This window comes from Zalophus californianus, chromosome 1 (genome assembly GCF_009762305.2).
Source record: "Zalophus californianus isolate mZalCal1 chromosome 1, mZalCal1.pri.v2, whole genome shotgun sequence".
Classification (NCBI taxonomy): Eukaryota; Metazoa; Chordata; class Mammalia; order Carnivora; family Otariidae; genus Zalophus; species Zalophus californianus.
This window is the reverse complement of record NC_045595.1, coordinates 16,523,071-16,539,352: the sequence shown is the minus strand read 5'-3', so window position 1 is coordinate 16,539,352 and position 16,282 is coordinate 16,523,071. Positions and strand designations below refer to the sequence as shown.

Sequence of the window (16,282 nt, the reverse complement as noted above, 5' to 3'; positions counted from 1 at the left end):
CTCACTTGGTCATGGCTTTGTCACCTTTCTGTCCGCCCAATGACAATATTTGAATGAAGAAATGAAGCAACTGGACAGGCACGTGGATTTGGGAGTTGGCTGAGCTGAGATTATTCTCAGGGAGAAGCCGACTTGCCTTTTCTTAAAAGTCTGTAGTCTGCAGCCAGACCCAGCAAGATGAACTTAACTGGGTACGAAGTCTATCCAGACCGTGAAGTTTCCAAAATCAGTTGGTCAGGCACGGACTGGGGGCAGTTTGACACCTGCCCACATGGCAAAGAGCTGCACACCTTGTTGATCACAGGCTTTGAGCAAGCCAGTGGCGTCACGTGGAAAACAGGAGCCCTGATGTGGTCCTGTTGTTGGCGGCTGTCAGGGAACGGTTCGGGGACCCGGCACTGCTCTGAATGGGCACATGGGCCTGGTGAGGGGGGGAGGGAGAAGGGTGTGATTTTCAGGGCCACCCACTGGGGTTTTCAGTCCCTTGCTTGCTCTTTCCCTTGGATCCAAGGATGGTGAACACACTATAGATAGGTTCCCTCTTCCCTCTGGGGCTCAGGCGGAGAATCCCGTCCACCATCCAGAGTTCACGTGCAGAGGACGGATCTGGTGGGGGTCAAGACACCAACCGCATGTCCTCGGGACCAGAGACTCTAGGTGGCTGTACCGTTCCCCAGAACTGGCCAGCTGGGTCCCCCGTGCGGTTTCCTGACTCCAGCTGTCCACGTTGAGGCCACGGGAAGGGGGTTCCAGGCCAGCCCCCAAGTGCCACACGGGGCTGATTCCTACTAGGGCAGGGGGGTTTCTAAGCTTCAGGGGCCTTACTGTTGGCCTTTGTGACTTGCTTGCCCTTGCTGCAGCTGTGAGCTTTACCGCGGTGAGGAAGTCCTGGTGGTTGTGAGTTCTGCTTTGTGGCAGAGAGGCACTCTCCCCCTCGGAAAAACGGGAAATGGTGGGGCAGGGTGAGAGGGTGGGGAGGTAACCTCATTGTTCACCATCAGTTCGTTTCTTAACGGAAATTTTTGTCCTGAACGGGGGAGCTGTCTGGTCTGGTTGGAGGGCACTTGACCTCCATTGTAGCTGCTGGTTTGGCTGCTGGGCCCAGTCCCGGGCTGCAGACGGACGCTGGTGTTTGCAGGCCTCAGTTTCCCCTCCCCCTGCCCCACAGCGTGCTGGTCCTTTGGGTTTCGTGTGTTTTTAAGCTCAAGAACGGTCACTAAACATTGACTGGGCTGTGTCGGGCCTGGGGGGCCAGCTGTGGCTTCCTGCTTTCCCGTTGAGCCAGGTAAAGGTCAGGAGAGTCTGTTTAGGGTGTGAGTAGTCAAGACTGAGCCACAGGCAACTGGGTTCCTCTAGCTGCTTTTGTTTTTAGATCATTTTGTTATTAAATCATTTTGACAGCAGAACGAAAGGAAATGGAAAAAGTACTACCCACAGTCGTGTGAGCCCGTGAAGTCTTGGGCCACGTACGTGTCATGTTAGCATGGTTTGGCTCATGGCTGTGTGCGTGGGCTCGGCACCTCTCACGGTCCTGGGTGTTCTGTGTTGTGGTGCTGTTCCTGTGACCACACAGGCCAGGTGCATGAGCACGTCGGACTCCCCTTGCAGTTCCAGTTCTCCGTTAAGAGAAATACAGCTGTGAGCACTGCTCCATGCATTGCTCTTTTATCTCCTTGTGCTTTGCTGGGTTTGAAGCTCCTGGCCCAGAAATGGCCATATCTGGGGCTCCTGATGTCTGTCTGAAATGACACCAGGAGGAGATGCGAGGCGGTGGGATGCTGACGCTGACGTGCCGTTCGACACTGTGTGTTTGAGGTGGGCGTGGGAGCATGGCCAGAGCAGAGGGCTGACTTCAAGGGGGGAGGAGCCTAGGCTTGACACCCACCCTGTCCTTTGACCCTGGCAGCCCAAGCTGTGTGACGCTGGGTAGGCTACTTACTTGCACTAGATTTCCATTTTTCTAATCTGTGAAAGAAAGCAGTGCTGACCTTACTCGATTTTTTTTTTTTTTTTTTTTTTTTTTTTTGAGGGAGAGAGTGAGCGAGCACGGGGGTGGGGGGGCAGAGGGAGAGGGAGAAGCAAGCTTCCCGCCGAGCAGGGAGCCTGATGCGGGGCTCGATCCCAGGACCCTGGGATCGTGACCTGAGCCGAAGGCAGACGCTTGATCTACTGAGCCACGCAGGCGCCCCTAGATTTTTATGATGATTAGTTAAGTAATGATTACTTCAATTAATTGGATAATTAATTGCCTGGCATACTGTTATGAGCACTATTATAGGAAATACAGCAGAGCAGGGATGAATAACAGTGGGGGCCAGCCCTCTTCAGAGCTCCCCTTCTGTTGGGAAGTCTTCTGATTTGATGGGCCTAGTTAGATTGGATCCTTACCACACCCCTAAGAAGTGGACGCGGTTGAGATTTTAGCCCTCGGTCTACAGGAAAGAAGCAGGGGTGCAGGTGCTCGGCGGGGGGCGGGGGACAGAACAGACAACTCAGTGGTGAGCACGCAGATGGAGATGGTAGAAAGGACTGCGTGTGCGGCAGCAGGGAACTGGGTGGGCTTCTGTTGGCTGGGTTCCCAAACCAGGGGGAAGGCTAAGGGCTCTGACATGCACAGGCCTGAGTCAGGTGCCACTGAGCCTCAGTCCTCACGTCCAGGAGGCCTAGTGATGCCTGATGTATGCAGTTGTAGGGAGGAGAGGCTTGTCTGTAAGGGCAAGAAGTAGCACGTGTGTCCTGCCTCCCCTGGGTTGCTCCTTCTCTCCTTTGCGGGTGCCAGGTGCTAGGGGACAGCGACGGACAGGCCCCTCAGAGCCTCCAGTCAAGGAGGGAAGACAGATGACAAACAAAATCTCACCCAGGTAAAATCGAACGTCTGGGACAGTTCTCAATGGAGGGCCTGCCCGGGAAGAAAGCGCTTCTGCTGAACGTGGGTGTAACCTTCAGGCCACAGGGCCTCGAAGGGGCTGAAGCTCACCCGCCATCTGTCCGTCTCCATGCCTTGTGGTGGCGTGTGCGGAATGAAGGATTCTGTGGGGAAGCCTTGCGCCCTCGGTGCCCGTGCTTCCTTGTCCCTCATCCCCTGGGGAATCGGACAGGTCATTCTTAATTTGAGTTTCAGTTTCTAAAAATTGCATGTTTGTCATCTACAGAAACTTGGCAAAAAATAAAGAAGCACTGTGAGAAAAGGAGGATGCCTTCCATTCCCAGGCCACTACCTTTTACCGTGTTGTGGGGGAGCAGTTTCTCTGCGGATCGCACCGGCCCTAACCTATCCTTGGCTTCCTGGCCCGGGTCCTGGGCCCTGGGTCCTGGGCCCCTCTTAGGTCTGTTTTGGTTCCTAGAACTCAGCTGGCTCTCCACTTTCTTGTTTGTTTGTTTGTGGGGAGCAGGCGGAGCAAGGGGTGGGGGGTGAAAATAGAGGGACCAGCTGGTTCCCCAGCGTTGTGCGGCGAGAGGCGGGGTTCAGGTCAGGCCCGTTGCCGTCGGATAGCAGGACCCCAGGGTGCCAGCAGGTTCTCGCCCACCATGGGTGTCGGTGTCAGCAGGGTGTCTACCCTGCACCCAAAGGTGGACCCAGGTTCTCTACCTTCAGTGTCCCCGCTGAAGTAGTGCCGGCCCCGCTCCACAGGGGGGGGATCAGAGAGGTCCTGTGGTTTGGCCTGGGCGCCAGCTCTGGTAAGCTGGACGGGTGCGGTCTGTGCCAGGCCAGGCCTGCTCCTGGCTGTTTTCGGCCCACAGTGTCCCCTACAGGGAGGGCCCTGTGGGAGCTTGGAGCCTTGCTGGCAGCCCAGAGGAACCGGTCCAGGCCGACTGTGTGTGAGGGAAAGGGGGGGGCACTGGTCTTTGCCCTGCCCTCAGCATGACCTTTCAGGGACTTCTTTCCTGCTGTGGATGGTGAGGGACCACGGGGGCCCTGCCAAGCCTCTTCACTTCCCCCCAACTCCTTGAGGTGCAGGACAGGTGGCACTTCCTTTGGAGAGCCTCCCCAGATACCCACCCCCGCGTGCTGCCTAAAGAACTCCCCCCACCCCACCCCCACACCCCTGCCATGTTGTTGACACCTTCCCTTTCCTCCTCCGGGGCATTACCCCCTTGAGAATCTGAAGAGCTGTGGATTCGTAGTCCAGAGAAATGAGCCTTTTCACACCTGGCCTGTTGTGTGTGTCTGACGGTTGACCTCTGGGATTCCGTCCATGGGCTCAGGCTAAAATTGCCCCCCCCACCCCGGGTCTGTGAACACTAGGTGCCCTCCGTTCTGTTCTTTTTCCTCCTCAGGACCTACTGTGGCGTCCCTAGCACAGGGAGCCAGTCAATATTTGTGAACCAATAATCTGCTGGAGGGGTTATCTGCCGCCTCCTTTGAACACAGCCTGGGCCCCAGCTGTGCTTGTGGCAGGACCAGCAGCAGGCTTGGCTTGGGCACCCCCCCTCCTCCTCTGCCCCATGCAGGGCGTCAGCCTCCATCCTGGGGCCAGGCCAGGTGATGGGGCCTTGGTGGTGGGGCTGGCCCTGCCTCTGCAGAGGAGCCGGCCCTCTTCTCTGCTGCTGGGGACACCTCACTGGACCCCTGGCCTGTGCCTGCACCGGCCTCCGTCAGACTCCAGACCTCCTCCTGAGCCCGGTCCACCTGAGAGCTGCTGGGCCCTTGCTTCCAGTCCCCTGAACACTGCCACCTTTGTGGCTCCCAGTGCCTTCTTCTCCCTGAGTCCTGGTCAGAACCTGGAGTCGGCCATCTGACTCCTCCCTGTCCCTCAGAGCCTTCAGGCACCCCTTGTTCTGTCGCAGCACCAATGGCCTAGTTCCAGGCCCTTATCTCCAGCTTCCGTACTGTTCCCTGGCACTTTGTCCTCTCTGCTCACAAGCCTTTGGGAACGCCTGTCCCGGCAGGAGAGCAGTGACTCTCAGCCCTTGGATGTTGGTCCCCACCCTCCCTGATCGATGCTCCAAGTCCAATTCTCGGTGCCGCGCTGAATGTGGAATCAGAAGTTCAGTCCCCCTGCACAGATGGTCAGACACATCTTCTGATGTCTCCGTGAAGCAGACTTTGTGGCACTGCTTGTCTGCTCTCAGGATTGATGAAAATGAAAGCTTATCATGACCTGTTAGATGCAGGCAGTCTGGGCCTGCAGCCCTGTGGTTTCTCCGCAGCCCTGCCCTTCCTGCCCTGGCCCCATTCTCCCTGCCCTTCAGGGGCTGCGGCCTTGTCCACCCGGGCTGCAGGCTCTTCTCCTTCCTCCCTGGCCATTCTGCTCTTGTAGCAGTGCCGTGATATAGGTGACAGTGTCTGTTTTCGTAGAAGAGGAAACTGAGGCCAGACAGGTCAAGTAACTTGCCCAAGGTCACACAGCAGGCTGAAATGGAGCTGGGCTTTGCCAGGCAGGGTCCGGCCCAGAGCCTGTGAGCTCCACCAGTGTACCAGCTGTAGGTGGGGTCAGTCTCGTGGGTACAGACGAGTAAGGCAGGTACCTGCCCTCGAGGGACTCCCCACCTGCTGAGCAGAGTGGACATATAGGCCAGGTAGTCCCCACAGCAAACTGAGTGCTGGGGACCCCCGAGTTGGGGGCCCTGCCAGGATCATTGCCTGGGAGACTCAGAACCTCCCTCCCACCCTTTCCCCTCACCCTGGGCACTTGAGGACTGCAGTGTGTGTGCCCAGGTGTGGTGGCATTAAGCCCCGGGCTTACCACTGCATCTTCAGGGTGAGTCAGACGCTGGGTGCCTGCCCTGCCCCCTAAGTGCCCTCAGAGCACAGCGCCTGTCCTAGCCGCACCCGACAGGAAGTCCCTGCCCCCGATGGGGGGGCTGCTCTGGTTCTGAGGATGGGCAACAGGGTGAGACTGTGAAACCTGCCAGGTTTGTCCTTGGCAGCATCAGCCCCTTCCTGTCCCGCCTCACCCCCTTCCTGTGCCTGTCTCGCCTTGACTTTTCCCCACCCTGGGCCCACAGCAACCGGAAAGGCTCAAGCTGGGGCCAGCTTCTCCTCTTCTCAGGGGACTAGGTTTGGGGCCTTATTCTTTCTTGATTGTTGACCAGAAGGGCCATTTCCATGAACAGCTCACCGGGCATCCCCAGAGCTAATGAGGCATGTTTGCCTGGGCATTGGAAAGGGTTTTTGTACCTGTGAGTTTCTGTCGGGTCTCCAGCTGCTTCAGTTATGGGCTAATGGTAGGGGGAACCTAGATCAGAGATTGGAGTGTCTCTCTGTGAACCCTTTCCTGCTTCCTTCTTTCTCTTCTGGAAGGAAGAACCCTAGGCAGCAGCTCCTCTTCCTTGTCCCCTCAGCTCAGGAGCTCCTCCTTCAGCACTGCTGTGTCCCCGATGGCACTTCCCGACCCTCATTTACTCTTAACCAGCAGCGGGCTGGGACAGGTCTATGCTGGGAGTGGACCGTCGCACCTGGCTTCCGGTCTCCCCATCTCCCACGACTCCCCTTCCAGGCTGCCACAATGCCCTTTGAGAGTGTCGGCCTTGGCTCGGCTAAGCCCGCCCACAGCCCTGGAGGAAGGCCTTGTCAGCCCCCTCCAACCTTGACCTCCCCCAGTCCTGGCTGAGCCAGCCTTGTGGGATGGCCCCGCAGGTCTGGACAGTGCCCTTACTCTGTTCTCATGGCTTTGTATCAGGCAATTACCATTTGTTTAGCTGTTTGGTAACCTCCTGTTGGACATTCAGAGCTGAGTTTAAGGGTTACCTCCTTCTCTGACAACACCTGTCCCTTGCCAATTCCCCAGGTGTACAAAACATGGAACAAAGTCTTCCTAACCACACATGGCACAGTTATATTTTCTGAGTCTGTTCCTTTAAGTAGATTTGAGATCCTTGAGGGTAATGTTCTTGTTTCCTTTATCTTTGTGCCCAGGGCGGACCCAGCGCACAAAGGGGAGCGGAGTTACGAGGGATGAGGGACCCAGTCTGCCTGGATGGGGAGGGGAGCAGGAGGAGAGGCAGTAACTTCCCTTCTCCCCCCACCTTCTGCATTTCTGATGGTTGACTGAGTTTCTCATGGGGCTCAGGCAGCAAATATGGATTGATGTGCTCCCCCCATTCCCTGCAGGGGTACTCAGCTAATGAGCGCTTCTTCTGGAAAGGGACTGAAGAGCAAACACATTGTTGAAGACACCAAGTCTGGAATGTCCCAGAATTGATGAACCTCCGGCTGGTGTAATATTTTATTATTTTTTTAAGTAAGCTCTGTGCCCAACGTGGGGCTTGAACTCATGACCCCGAGATTAAGAGTTGCATGCTCTGCTGACTGAGCCAGTCAGGTGCCCCTCCAGCTGGTCTAAGAGAGGAAGAGAAAAGACAGAGGTTGTCAGTGTCAATGGATATCATTACAGATCCTACAGACGTTAAAGGGATAATAAGAGAATGTTATAAGCGGTTTTATGCCAATACGTTCAGGAACTTAGGTGAAATGGATACTCCTTGAAAGATACGAATTAATGAGACTGAGGACGAAATAGAAAACCTATAGAGCCCCATACCTAAAATCTCACAAAGAAAACTTTGGGCCGAGATGGCTTCGCTGAAGTCTTATCATAGATTTAAGGAAGAAGTAATACCAATCTTGCACAACCCTTACTTTATTTGCAAAAATTTGGTTTCTGGCAAAAGGATTTCAAACAGTATGAAACAGCTCGGTTGGTCTCTGTTTTGGGCAGGGCTGTTCTGAGGCCCCTTAAGTCTTGCATCAAGACCCTTTCCCCCTGTGTAGGCTGTGGGAGGCATTTCCAGGAAGAGGCAAGAGGACCCTTGTCCAGGATGTGGCTTTCCTCTGCCCTCCGCCACCACTGTTTCCAGGAGTTTGGCTCTTCTGGAGTTGGTGGAGAGAGTAGTTAAATTGGCAAACAGTTGGTGAAGTTTGTCTAGTCCAGGCCAGGAGGGGCTCCAGGAGATGCCCCACACTTGAGGAAGACATGATGGACTTGAGGGAGGCCTGGATATGAACAGGAATGACCATATGCCTGGGCCCAGAGGAGTGATCTGCCTATTGTCTGGGAACCTCAGAAGGCTGCCTGGAGGAGGTGGCCTTTGAGCCGACCTCCAGAATTGGCCAGAGAGTGGGTTTTCTTCAGGGTTGTGAGAATGGGCATATCAGGATTTGAGAGGGAGAGGCTGTGGTGTCAAGGTATTCTGGACGGGGGCGAGTGTGAATGGGCTGTAGGGCGGGTGTTGGGGCCTCATGAGGCTGCCGCTTCAGGAGAATTGCTGTTGTCCCAAGCCTCTGGGGAGCCAGCGAGAGCTTTGAGCAGAGGAGCGGTGTGATATGACCAGCACCTGGGATGTGGATGGTAAAGTGGAGGGAGACTTAGGGGAGGTGGAAGAGGAAAAGGAGGCAAGTGCAGCAGGAAGCTGTGTTCTCCGGGGCAGAGGGGCAGCCAACTGGCAGGCTGGCAGGCAAGCACGGCAAGGCGGAGGAACAGCTGTGGGCTGGGTTGTGGTGGGCACTGGTGGAGGTGGCAAGGGAGAGGGCAAGGACCAGAGAACAGGGACTGGGAAGGAGGGAGAAAGGTGGGAAATTTGGGGAAGGGTGTGTGTGGGGGGAGGGGTTAAGCAGTGAGTCAGATTTAACTGTCTCAGGGTGGGTGGGGTGTCTCCAGGTTGCCAGGGATGCTGTGCCCCTCGGGCCCTGTCTGCCCTCCAAGAGTGTGCACCAGGGCCTGGACCTGGACTCAGGCTGGCTGCAGCCAGTCAGAACCAGGGCTGAACGTTGGGAGAGCTGGGGAGAGGTGGCTGGGGTCAGAACTGTTTTTAGAAACTGAGTGCCACTCTTCATACACTATCTCTTATCTCTCTCCTCGGTGAGAACACAGGGCAGGGGTCAGAAAGACTTTGATCCACATCTGCAGTCACCATGGACCGGCTCTGTGGCCTCGGGCAAATCTTTTCCCTTTCCCTGATGGCCGTTTGCCAGGCTCCCTGTGGGTTGGACTGAGGACCTTCCATTCTGGGGGCCCTTTGAGGCCCTTAGGCTGGGGTGGGCCATGAGGGTGGTCTCCACCTCCTGCCGCCATCCCGGGTAATGAGTATCCTGCCTTGGGACCGAGGCCAGGATCACCCAGAAGCTGTTTCCCTGCTCAGGAATGCTCACTGTCCTGAGTTGCTGTTGAGCGTGAAGACTGGAGCGCATCTCGTCCTTGTATTTCTGTGGCCTGTGTATGTGTTACCTTGCTCCTGCCCCACACGCATCTCTTCATCGTTCCTGAGCACCTGCTCTTCACACAGCAGCCCAGGCCGGGATCATCCTTAACCTCACGCTGTGGGCAGAGTTAATGGTGTCACAGAGATAGTTGCGTGTTTTCTCATTTATTAATGAATAACCAGCCTGTGCCAAGGCACTCGAGTGTCTCTGGGACTCCAGGATGGCGGTGGTGGCGGTGTCTGCCGAGAAGGGGCTCGGTGTTTGCAAAGGATTGGTTCCCAGAGGCCGGTCCTTCCCCACCCTCCTCTGCCAGCAGGTCCAGGTTAACAGAGCCCCGTGGAAAGGTGCCTTCCTGGGGGGTTTGCCCACCAGCCCACGTTGGGGAGAGCTGAGCCTTTCTCTGCCCTTCCACCTCTGTCCTTACTTACCAAGGGGAGGCAGGCCATCTGGGAGCCTGCTGACGGGCAGTTGGGAAGGAGCTTTTTTTTTTTTTTTTTTTTTTTTTTTTTTTTTTTTTGACTGTTCAGGCTCATGGCTTGCTTAATCCACTGGCATTTCGTCAGGGAAAGGGGAGCATGTTTCCGTTGGGCCTCTGTGGAAGGTCCTACCCAGGCTCCTGCAGCTCTGGAGGCCATACCGAGAACCCTAGCTTGTTTCTCATTTCAGAGTTTGTACTCTGTCCTCCCTTCCCTCTTTGGACATCACCAGGCGAAAGCCTCTCTGCCCCAGGGCTTGCTTGCCCAGCGAGGTGGCCAGGCCCTTAGGAAAGGTCCTTCTGCCAACAGGTCCCCCAGGCTTTCCTCTGGCTCCTCGTGCCTTACTTAGGACCTTGGTCAGAGCCCTCTGAGACCGGCCCCACCTGCCTTGACAACTTGACCAGCATTCACCTTCACCAGGCCTGCTACTCCAACCACCTGGGTGTTCTGCAGACCACACCCACCTTTGCTCAGACTGCGCCCCCGCTCCGGGAAGGCCTTTCCTACTCCTGTAACCCCCACATTCTCTCCATCCCTCCTCACCCCACAGAACCATGTTGACCTCTCTCACGTGGCTGCCGTCACTCGTTCCTGCTGCTTCGTCCCTGGGACTAGGCTGCTCTGGGCTGAAAGAGCAAGGGCTTACCTTGATCCGCTCACATCATAAAAGCATTTTGCTGCACCAGACGCCTCTAGGCTGGTTTGGGGGGGGAGTCTCCTTCCCTGTAAGTATGAGGCCAAGGAATGGTGGGGTCTGGTTGTTCTCAGGTGTCCATGATGATCACTGTTAGGAAGGGATTCATAAAGCAAACGCCACTCTCCGGAGGCAGCTGTCAGTGGTATAAACAAACTTGGAGGAGAGTTAGCGCATGGAACTGTCGTACTTAAAATTTATATGTCAGCTCTAGCTTTTTCCTTTTGTAAACTTTTTATTTAAATTCAATTTAGGTAACATATACTGTGTTATTAGTAGCAGGGGTAGAATTTAGTGGTTCATCAGTTGCACATAATCCCCGGTGCTCATTTCATCACGTGCCCTCCTTCATGCCCGTCACCCAATGACCCCATCCCCCCACCCCCCTCCCCTCCAGCAACCGTCAGTTTGTTTCCTAGAGTTAAGAGTCTCTTACGGTTTGTCTCTCTCTCTGATTTCATCTTATTTTATTTCTTCTTTCCCTTCCCCTACATTCATCTGTTTTGTTTCTTAAATTGCCCATAGGTGAAATCATACGGTATTTGTCTTTCTCTGATTGACTTATTTCTCTTAGCATAATACCCTAGTTCCATCCATGTCGTTGCAAATGGCAAGATTTTTTTTAGTTGTTTCTTCTTTTTTTTTTTTTTGTAATCTCTACCCCCAACATGGGGCTCGAACTCACCACCCTGAGATCAAGAGTCGTATGCTCCTCTAACCGAGCCCGCCAGGCACCCCTGTAGCTCTTTCTTACGTCGTAGTGGCCTCCCTGTAGCAGCGCCTTACTGATGTCTCAGAATGCTGCCCCAGCCCGATGGTCAAAGGCACGTTGCTGCCAGTAACAAAGTGCACAGTGACACCCTCAGAGGGCTGGTCCTGGCAGGTACGGAGACCCTGGAGTGCCTCAGCATATGCATCGAGAACATGGTCCTGCATGTGAGCACATACATGGGCACACACCCTGCATGTCTGTCTGTCCCCAGGGCCCGTCGGATCTTACAGAGTCAGGGAGAGAGCCCAGGAAGACACTTGCTTCTGCAGCTGGAAGCAGCATGGTGGTGTCCTCTGTTGCGGCCCCTGGTGTCCCTGGAGAGCGAGTATGTTGTGTCAGGTTTGAAACTTACAAAGAGATGGGGGGCAGGAGGAAGACAAAGCAGATTTAGAAGTTTTTCCCATAGAAACTTCAAACTAGTTCGCCTTCTCTCCATCCCCTGAGTATATGGCAGGAGTCTTATTCTCAGCCTGGTTCTAGTTTGAGTTATGCTACTCCTTAAGGTAAGGAAGTAGGTGTTCCTAGAGAGGCCCCTGGCCTGGAAGCGGGGGTCAGGAGGCCCGAGCTTTTGCCCCACCCTGGTCGCTGGTGACTGCCCTTCCCAGCTGAGTGGCTGGCTCCATCCAGACCCATTGAGGGGTCACCGACCACCTGCATTTCTCACCACTCAAACCTTCTAGCTCCTCCTGCTGGTGTTCTCTGGGGGTCACCATGAGCCTGGCCCGGGCTGGGGTCACCGGCTGTTAGGTTTTGTGGGCATCGTGGCGGGGGAGTTGAAGGCTGGGCAGTGAGGCTCCGGTGTTGTGCACCCCTTGGAGGCTGCAACACCAAGCTGCTCCTTGCCAGGGTGAGAGGCTCCTGAGGTGTCCCATTCTTCCCCAGTTCCCTGGGCATCAAGGACTGGAAGTAGGAGCATCCATCTGAGCAAGTGGTTTTCTCCCTTCCTCTGCAGGACAAGGAAGACGGGGAGCCCAAGACCAAGCAGCTCAGAGAAGGGGACGAGGAAGGCGAGAAGCACAGGTGAGGCCCGTGTGCGGCTCTGTGTCGCCCCGCCTTGGTGTTGACAGTCTCTACCCCGTGCCCCCACCACCACCCCGTGGCTGCCTTGTGCAGGCCTGAGAAGCTCACCCTTCTCCCCAGCCGGAGCTTTCTTTGCTCCCTTTCCCCCACTGGCCAGCCACCTTTTACTCAGCCACCCGCAGTTTCTTCCCGACCCTCATGAAGGCTTATCCCTCTTCTCCAAACCACTTGCGTGGCATGGGTCCACAGCACCTGCAAAATCAGGTCCAAACCGTGCCTGGCATGTTCACTCTGTGTGGGCCATCTGGCCTCGTCCAGCCCCTTCCGGTTCCCCGTAAGCCCCGTGGCCCTTCGGAGTCTCCTGATGGCGTCTTCTGTGTGTGCTGCTCCCTCGGCCTGGATTCCTTGTCTTCTCCTCTCCACCTTTCACAGCTCGGTCCTCACGTGGAGCTCAGCTCGGAGCCTCCGCTGCTGCCTGCCTGTCTGTGCTCCCCGGCCTCTCTCAGGAGGCTGTGAAGAGTGTTTCTCTTTGCCAGATCCTGTCATCTGGTTGAGTCCACTTCAGTTGTCCGAACACGGTGCTCTTCCCTGTGACTGCGGGCACACAGTCTCCCCTCGCCCCTTCTCGAGGGCTGGCACCTCCACACAGCGTGGGTGCTGCCTTGCATCAAAAATACCTGGGAAACGTTTGCAAATCCAAAGTGTGGGGTGGGCAGGCACTGTGTGGATGATCTTCGTGAGCTGGGGAGAACCTTCCTGTCCGCCCAGTGCTTCCACACCAGCCTTCCGGAGTCTCGTGCCCTCCCTCCCACGCCCAGCCTTGAACTCAGGCCACAAGGGCCGCGGGGCAACTGTGCTTGGGATCAGACTTGGTTTCTGAATGGACAGGTCACCTTGATGTCCTCCGTCCTGAGCAGTTTCCTTCAGGCCCAGGGCTTGAAGGCGTCTGCTCACGTGGGGTAGTGGATCTTGATGTCTGAAGTAAACTTCCTTGGGCGGGCTGTGCTTTGAGGGGGTCAGCAGAAGGTGGAGGACCCTCCCTGGAGAAGGAAGCAGGACTTCCTGATGCCACTTTACTTTACCAGTGTGCGTGGAACCTCCCCGGGTGCGGGCCCCTCATCGGCAGCTGATCTCACAGGAGGTGGGGCTTTTTCAAGTCTACAGGGTATGTGTGTGTGTGCGCCTGCATGACAGTTTACAGAGTGGGTTCACACCGTCCCCACAGGCAGCCCTGTAGGGTCCTTGCCACCTCACCTATTACCAGAAATGGGAACGGCTCTGTGCGCAGTGGTGGTGCTGGGACCCCCGCCACCCTAGTGCTGGGCTCTCTGCTTTCTTGTTGGGTCTGGCCCCCTCCACCAGCCCCTCAGGGGGCCCTCACCGGTGACAGAGATGAAGGCCAGGTCCTTGCTCTTTTGCCAAGCGACCCCACTTGTGTGGTTTGGGGGTGCATGCCTGCACAGTTTCCCCTGTTCTGTGGGACCTGCTGGGGGGACTTTCAGTTTTCTTTTGGCTTGTTCTTACTTAGGTTCTCGGTTGATCACTGGCTAGAGCCTTGAGTCCAGGTTTCTGGGCTGTTTTCGCTTTGCTGGGAGGTCCCTGCTCTCATCCCCCTCCTCCTCGATGAGAAAGAGAAGGGATGTTGGTGAGTAAATGGGTGGGTCATACGCTAGAACACTTGATTGTTGAGCCGTGGGATTGAATCTCAAACATGGTGTCAGTGGAGGAAAGAGCAGGTTACAGAAGTGAGAACAGGGCAGGATCATTTATATATATATTTCGGAAACCCACACGATGACAGAGGTGTTACTCGCTTCCCAAGCCCCGGCTCAGTTGGTTGTCTGATTTGGCCTGGGAGGCGGCAGAGGACAAAACACAGTCCCTGCCCTCACGGGGCGGACGCTCTCTGGAGGCAGACAGACTGGACAGAAAAGCAGGTGTGTGGGAAGAGGGCATTGAAGTGGAAGCTACAGACATGGGACCACGCTCTCCGCCATGCACCCACTCCCGCCCTCAGATTAGCTGCTGGGAAGCTGGGAGGAAACAGGATTAGGGAAAGCCTGTCACCGGCCACAATATAGGATTTCTAGAACAAAAACGGGGGAGTGGGGAGGAGCAAACCTGTCTCAAAAACGGCAGAGTGTTGCTTTTGTTGACTCTGGAGGAAGTGAGCACAAGTGTCTGTTATTCTCTGAATGTTTATGTGCCTGAGAGATTTCATCACAAAAACTGTGTGAAAAAGAAAGGGGTGCAGGGCCCCAGGTTCCTACACCAGAGCTCTGGGTAAAAAAGCCCCCATTCACCTTCTAGGCCTTAATGAGTCATTTGTGGCGAAGCCCGAGACCCCCTCTGAAATCCCCTGCTGAGCCCGCCTGGCTGGACCCGTGGGGGGCGGTGGGGGAGGTCGGAGGGCCTGCTCACAGCAACCCAGGGACCAAACACGTGGGACACTGAATTGAGTTCTGCTTCAGCTCACCCTGTTCTTCCACTCTTCTGACCCCGGCTCCGTTAAGGCCGGGTGTGTGGGGGCCGGTCTGGGCTGGGAATCAAGAGCTTTGCTTTTGTGGTGGTCCCTGTGGTGCTCAGTCACCACCTTGGTTGTCAGGAAACCCCGCCTTCGCTGGGCATGGAGTTGTGCAGGAATTTGTAGCCCCCCCAGGAAAAGGGGACTCTCTTACCTTGAACAGGCTTAGAGCGAAGGTGCTGCCTGGATTATTCGGGAAGGCAGGGCAGAGCCTCAGTCCCTGTACCAAGTGACCAGACCCTTGTGGGTTTAACCCCAGACTGCAGGGTCTAGGCCTTGGGTGTGGGCTTTCCAGGAAGAGCCTGAGGCAGCAGACTCTGTGTCTGTCATAGCAGAGAGGGGACCTTTCTCCTCATCGATACCCCAGGTCTGGAAGGGAGCTCCCAGCAGGATGTTTATGGCTTGGGAGCAGGCTCTGTGGAGCCCCTAGGCCACAGCCCCTGCCATGGCCCCCTTTGCCATGGGGGGAAAGGGGAAACCTTCCAGCTCCATTGAGGTGGGGGACGGGCAGGGATGACCTCTGAGGCCAGTTACCACTGAGCATCTTCGCTTCCTTGGCTCCCGGGAGGTAAGAACAGTCTGCTTTGGTCCAGGTCAGCCCACACTGAGCCCAGGTGCCAGGTGGGCACCGCTGTGGGCACCAGCCCTTCTGAAGTGTCCTGAGAGGAATGCAGGGCCCACTCCAGGCTGCCTTCAGCCAGGGGCAGCAGGACAAGGCCTCGTGGAGAACATTCCTCTTGAGTTGGATCTGGAATCTTAGTGGGTAGGATTTGGGCAGAGAAGGCCCAGAGGTGTGAACCAGCAGGATGAAAGGGAGATTGGGGTAACCTCTTGTTGGGGAGGCATGGACAGACACCCTCTGATCCACAGCTTGGAAAGCCCAGCCCGGGCTTTGTACGGGTCACTGGAGCAGGGAGGGAGATTTAATGTGGTGGCCCCGTCGGCGCTGCACAAGCTTGTGGGGCGGCCCAGCCTGTGGGCTGTGTCTTCGGTTGGTGATGAACTTCCCAGAAGTTCATCATGCACTTTTGTTAACACGGACAGGACTGAGCAAAATAAAAGTTGAGACAGTTCTTTGTGCAACAGCGGGCCCCAAAATTGTAGAAACCAGGCAGATGGAGAAAGCTCGGGACTTGGAAGCAGCTCCGGGTGTGAGGCCAGGCCTGCCTGTTATTAGCCTTCTGGCCCTGACAAGTCACATTGCCTCAGTGGGCCTCACCCGAGTATCTTCGACTAAAGAGGGGAAGAAAGAGCAGCTTGCTTCCCTGATGAGCACAGCAAATACCATCACTTTTTATCTGGCGAATGCTGGGCTCTGGGCAGAAAGAAGACACTTCTAGGCCCTCCTGAGAGAGCTGAAGGACTCCAGACACACGTGGAGAAGGCAGAACTCTCACACAGGCTGTGCTCACTTTGCACATTGGGGAAACAGCAAGGTCAGTGGATGAGAGAAGAAGTACCTGTGGCCAAAAAAATGAATCGTTAGGATCCTTTGTGGGACCTCCCCTCCTTGATAGAGTTCATCCTCAGCAAAGTCATTGAGGAACGTGGTTTTGCAGATGCAGTGTGGGGCCAGGGCAGGTGGCTGAGGAAATGGGAAAACCCAGCAGGATCGGAGGCAGGCACCCTGGGACCTCACCAGCCATGCTGGAGA

The 16,282-nt window shown here is 55.9% G+C and overlaps 1 protein-coding gene across 1 annotated transcript in view; it reads left to right on the top strand.

The window, feature by feature from the left end:
• CCDC12 (coiled-coil domain containing 12) overlaps nucleotides 1-16,282 on the top strand; it is a 54,123-nt gene that overhangs the window by 20,516 nt on the left and 17,325 nt on the right. The window contains exon 2 of the mRNA XM_027585283.2: nucleotides 12,037-12,104. Coding sequence (XP_027441084.1) covers nucleotides 12,037-12,104 — 68 coding nt within the window. The remainder of the gene's footprint in view (nucleotides 1-12,036; nucleotides 12,105-16,282) is intronic.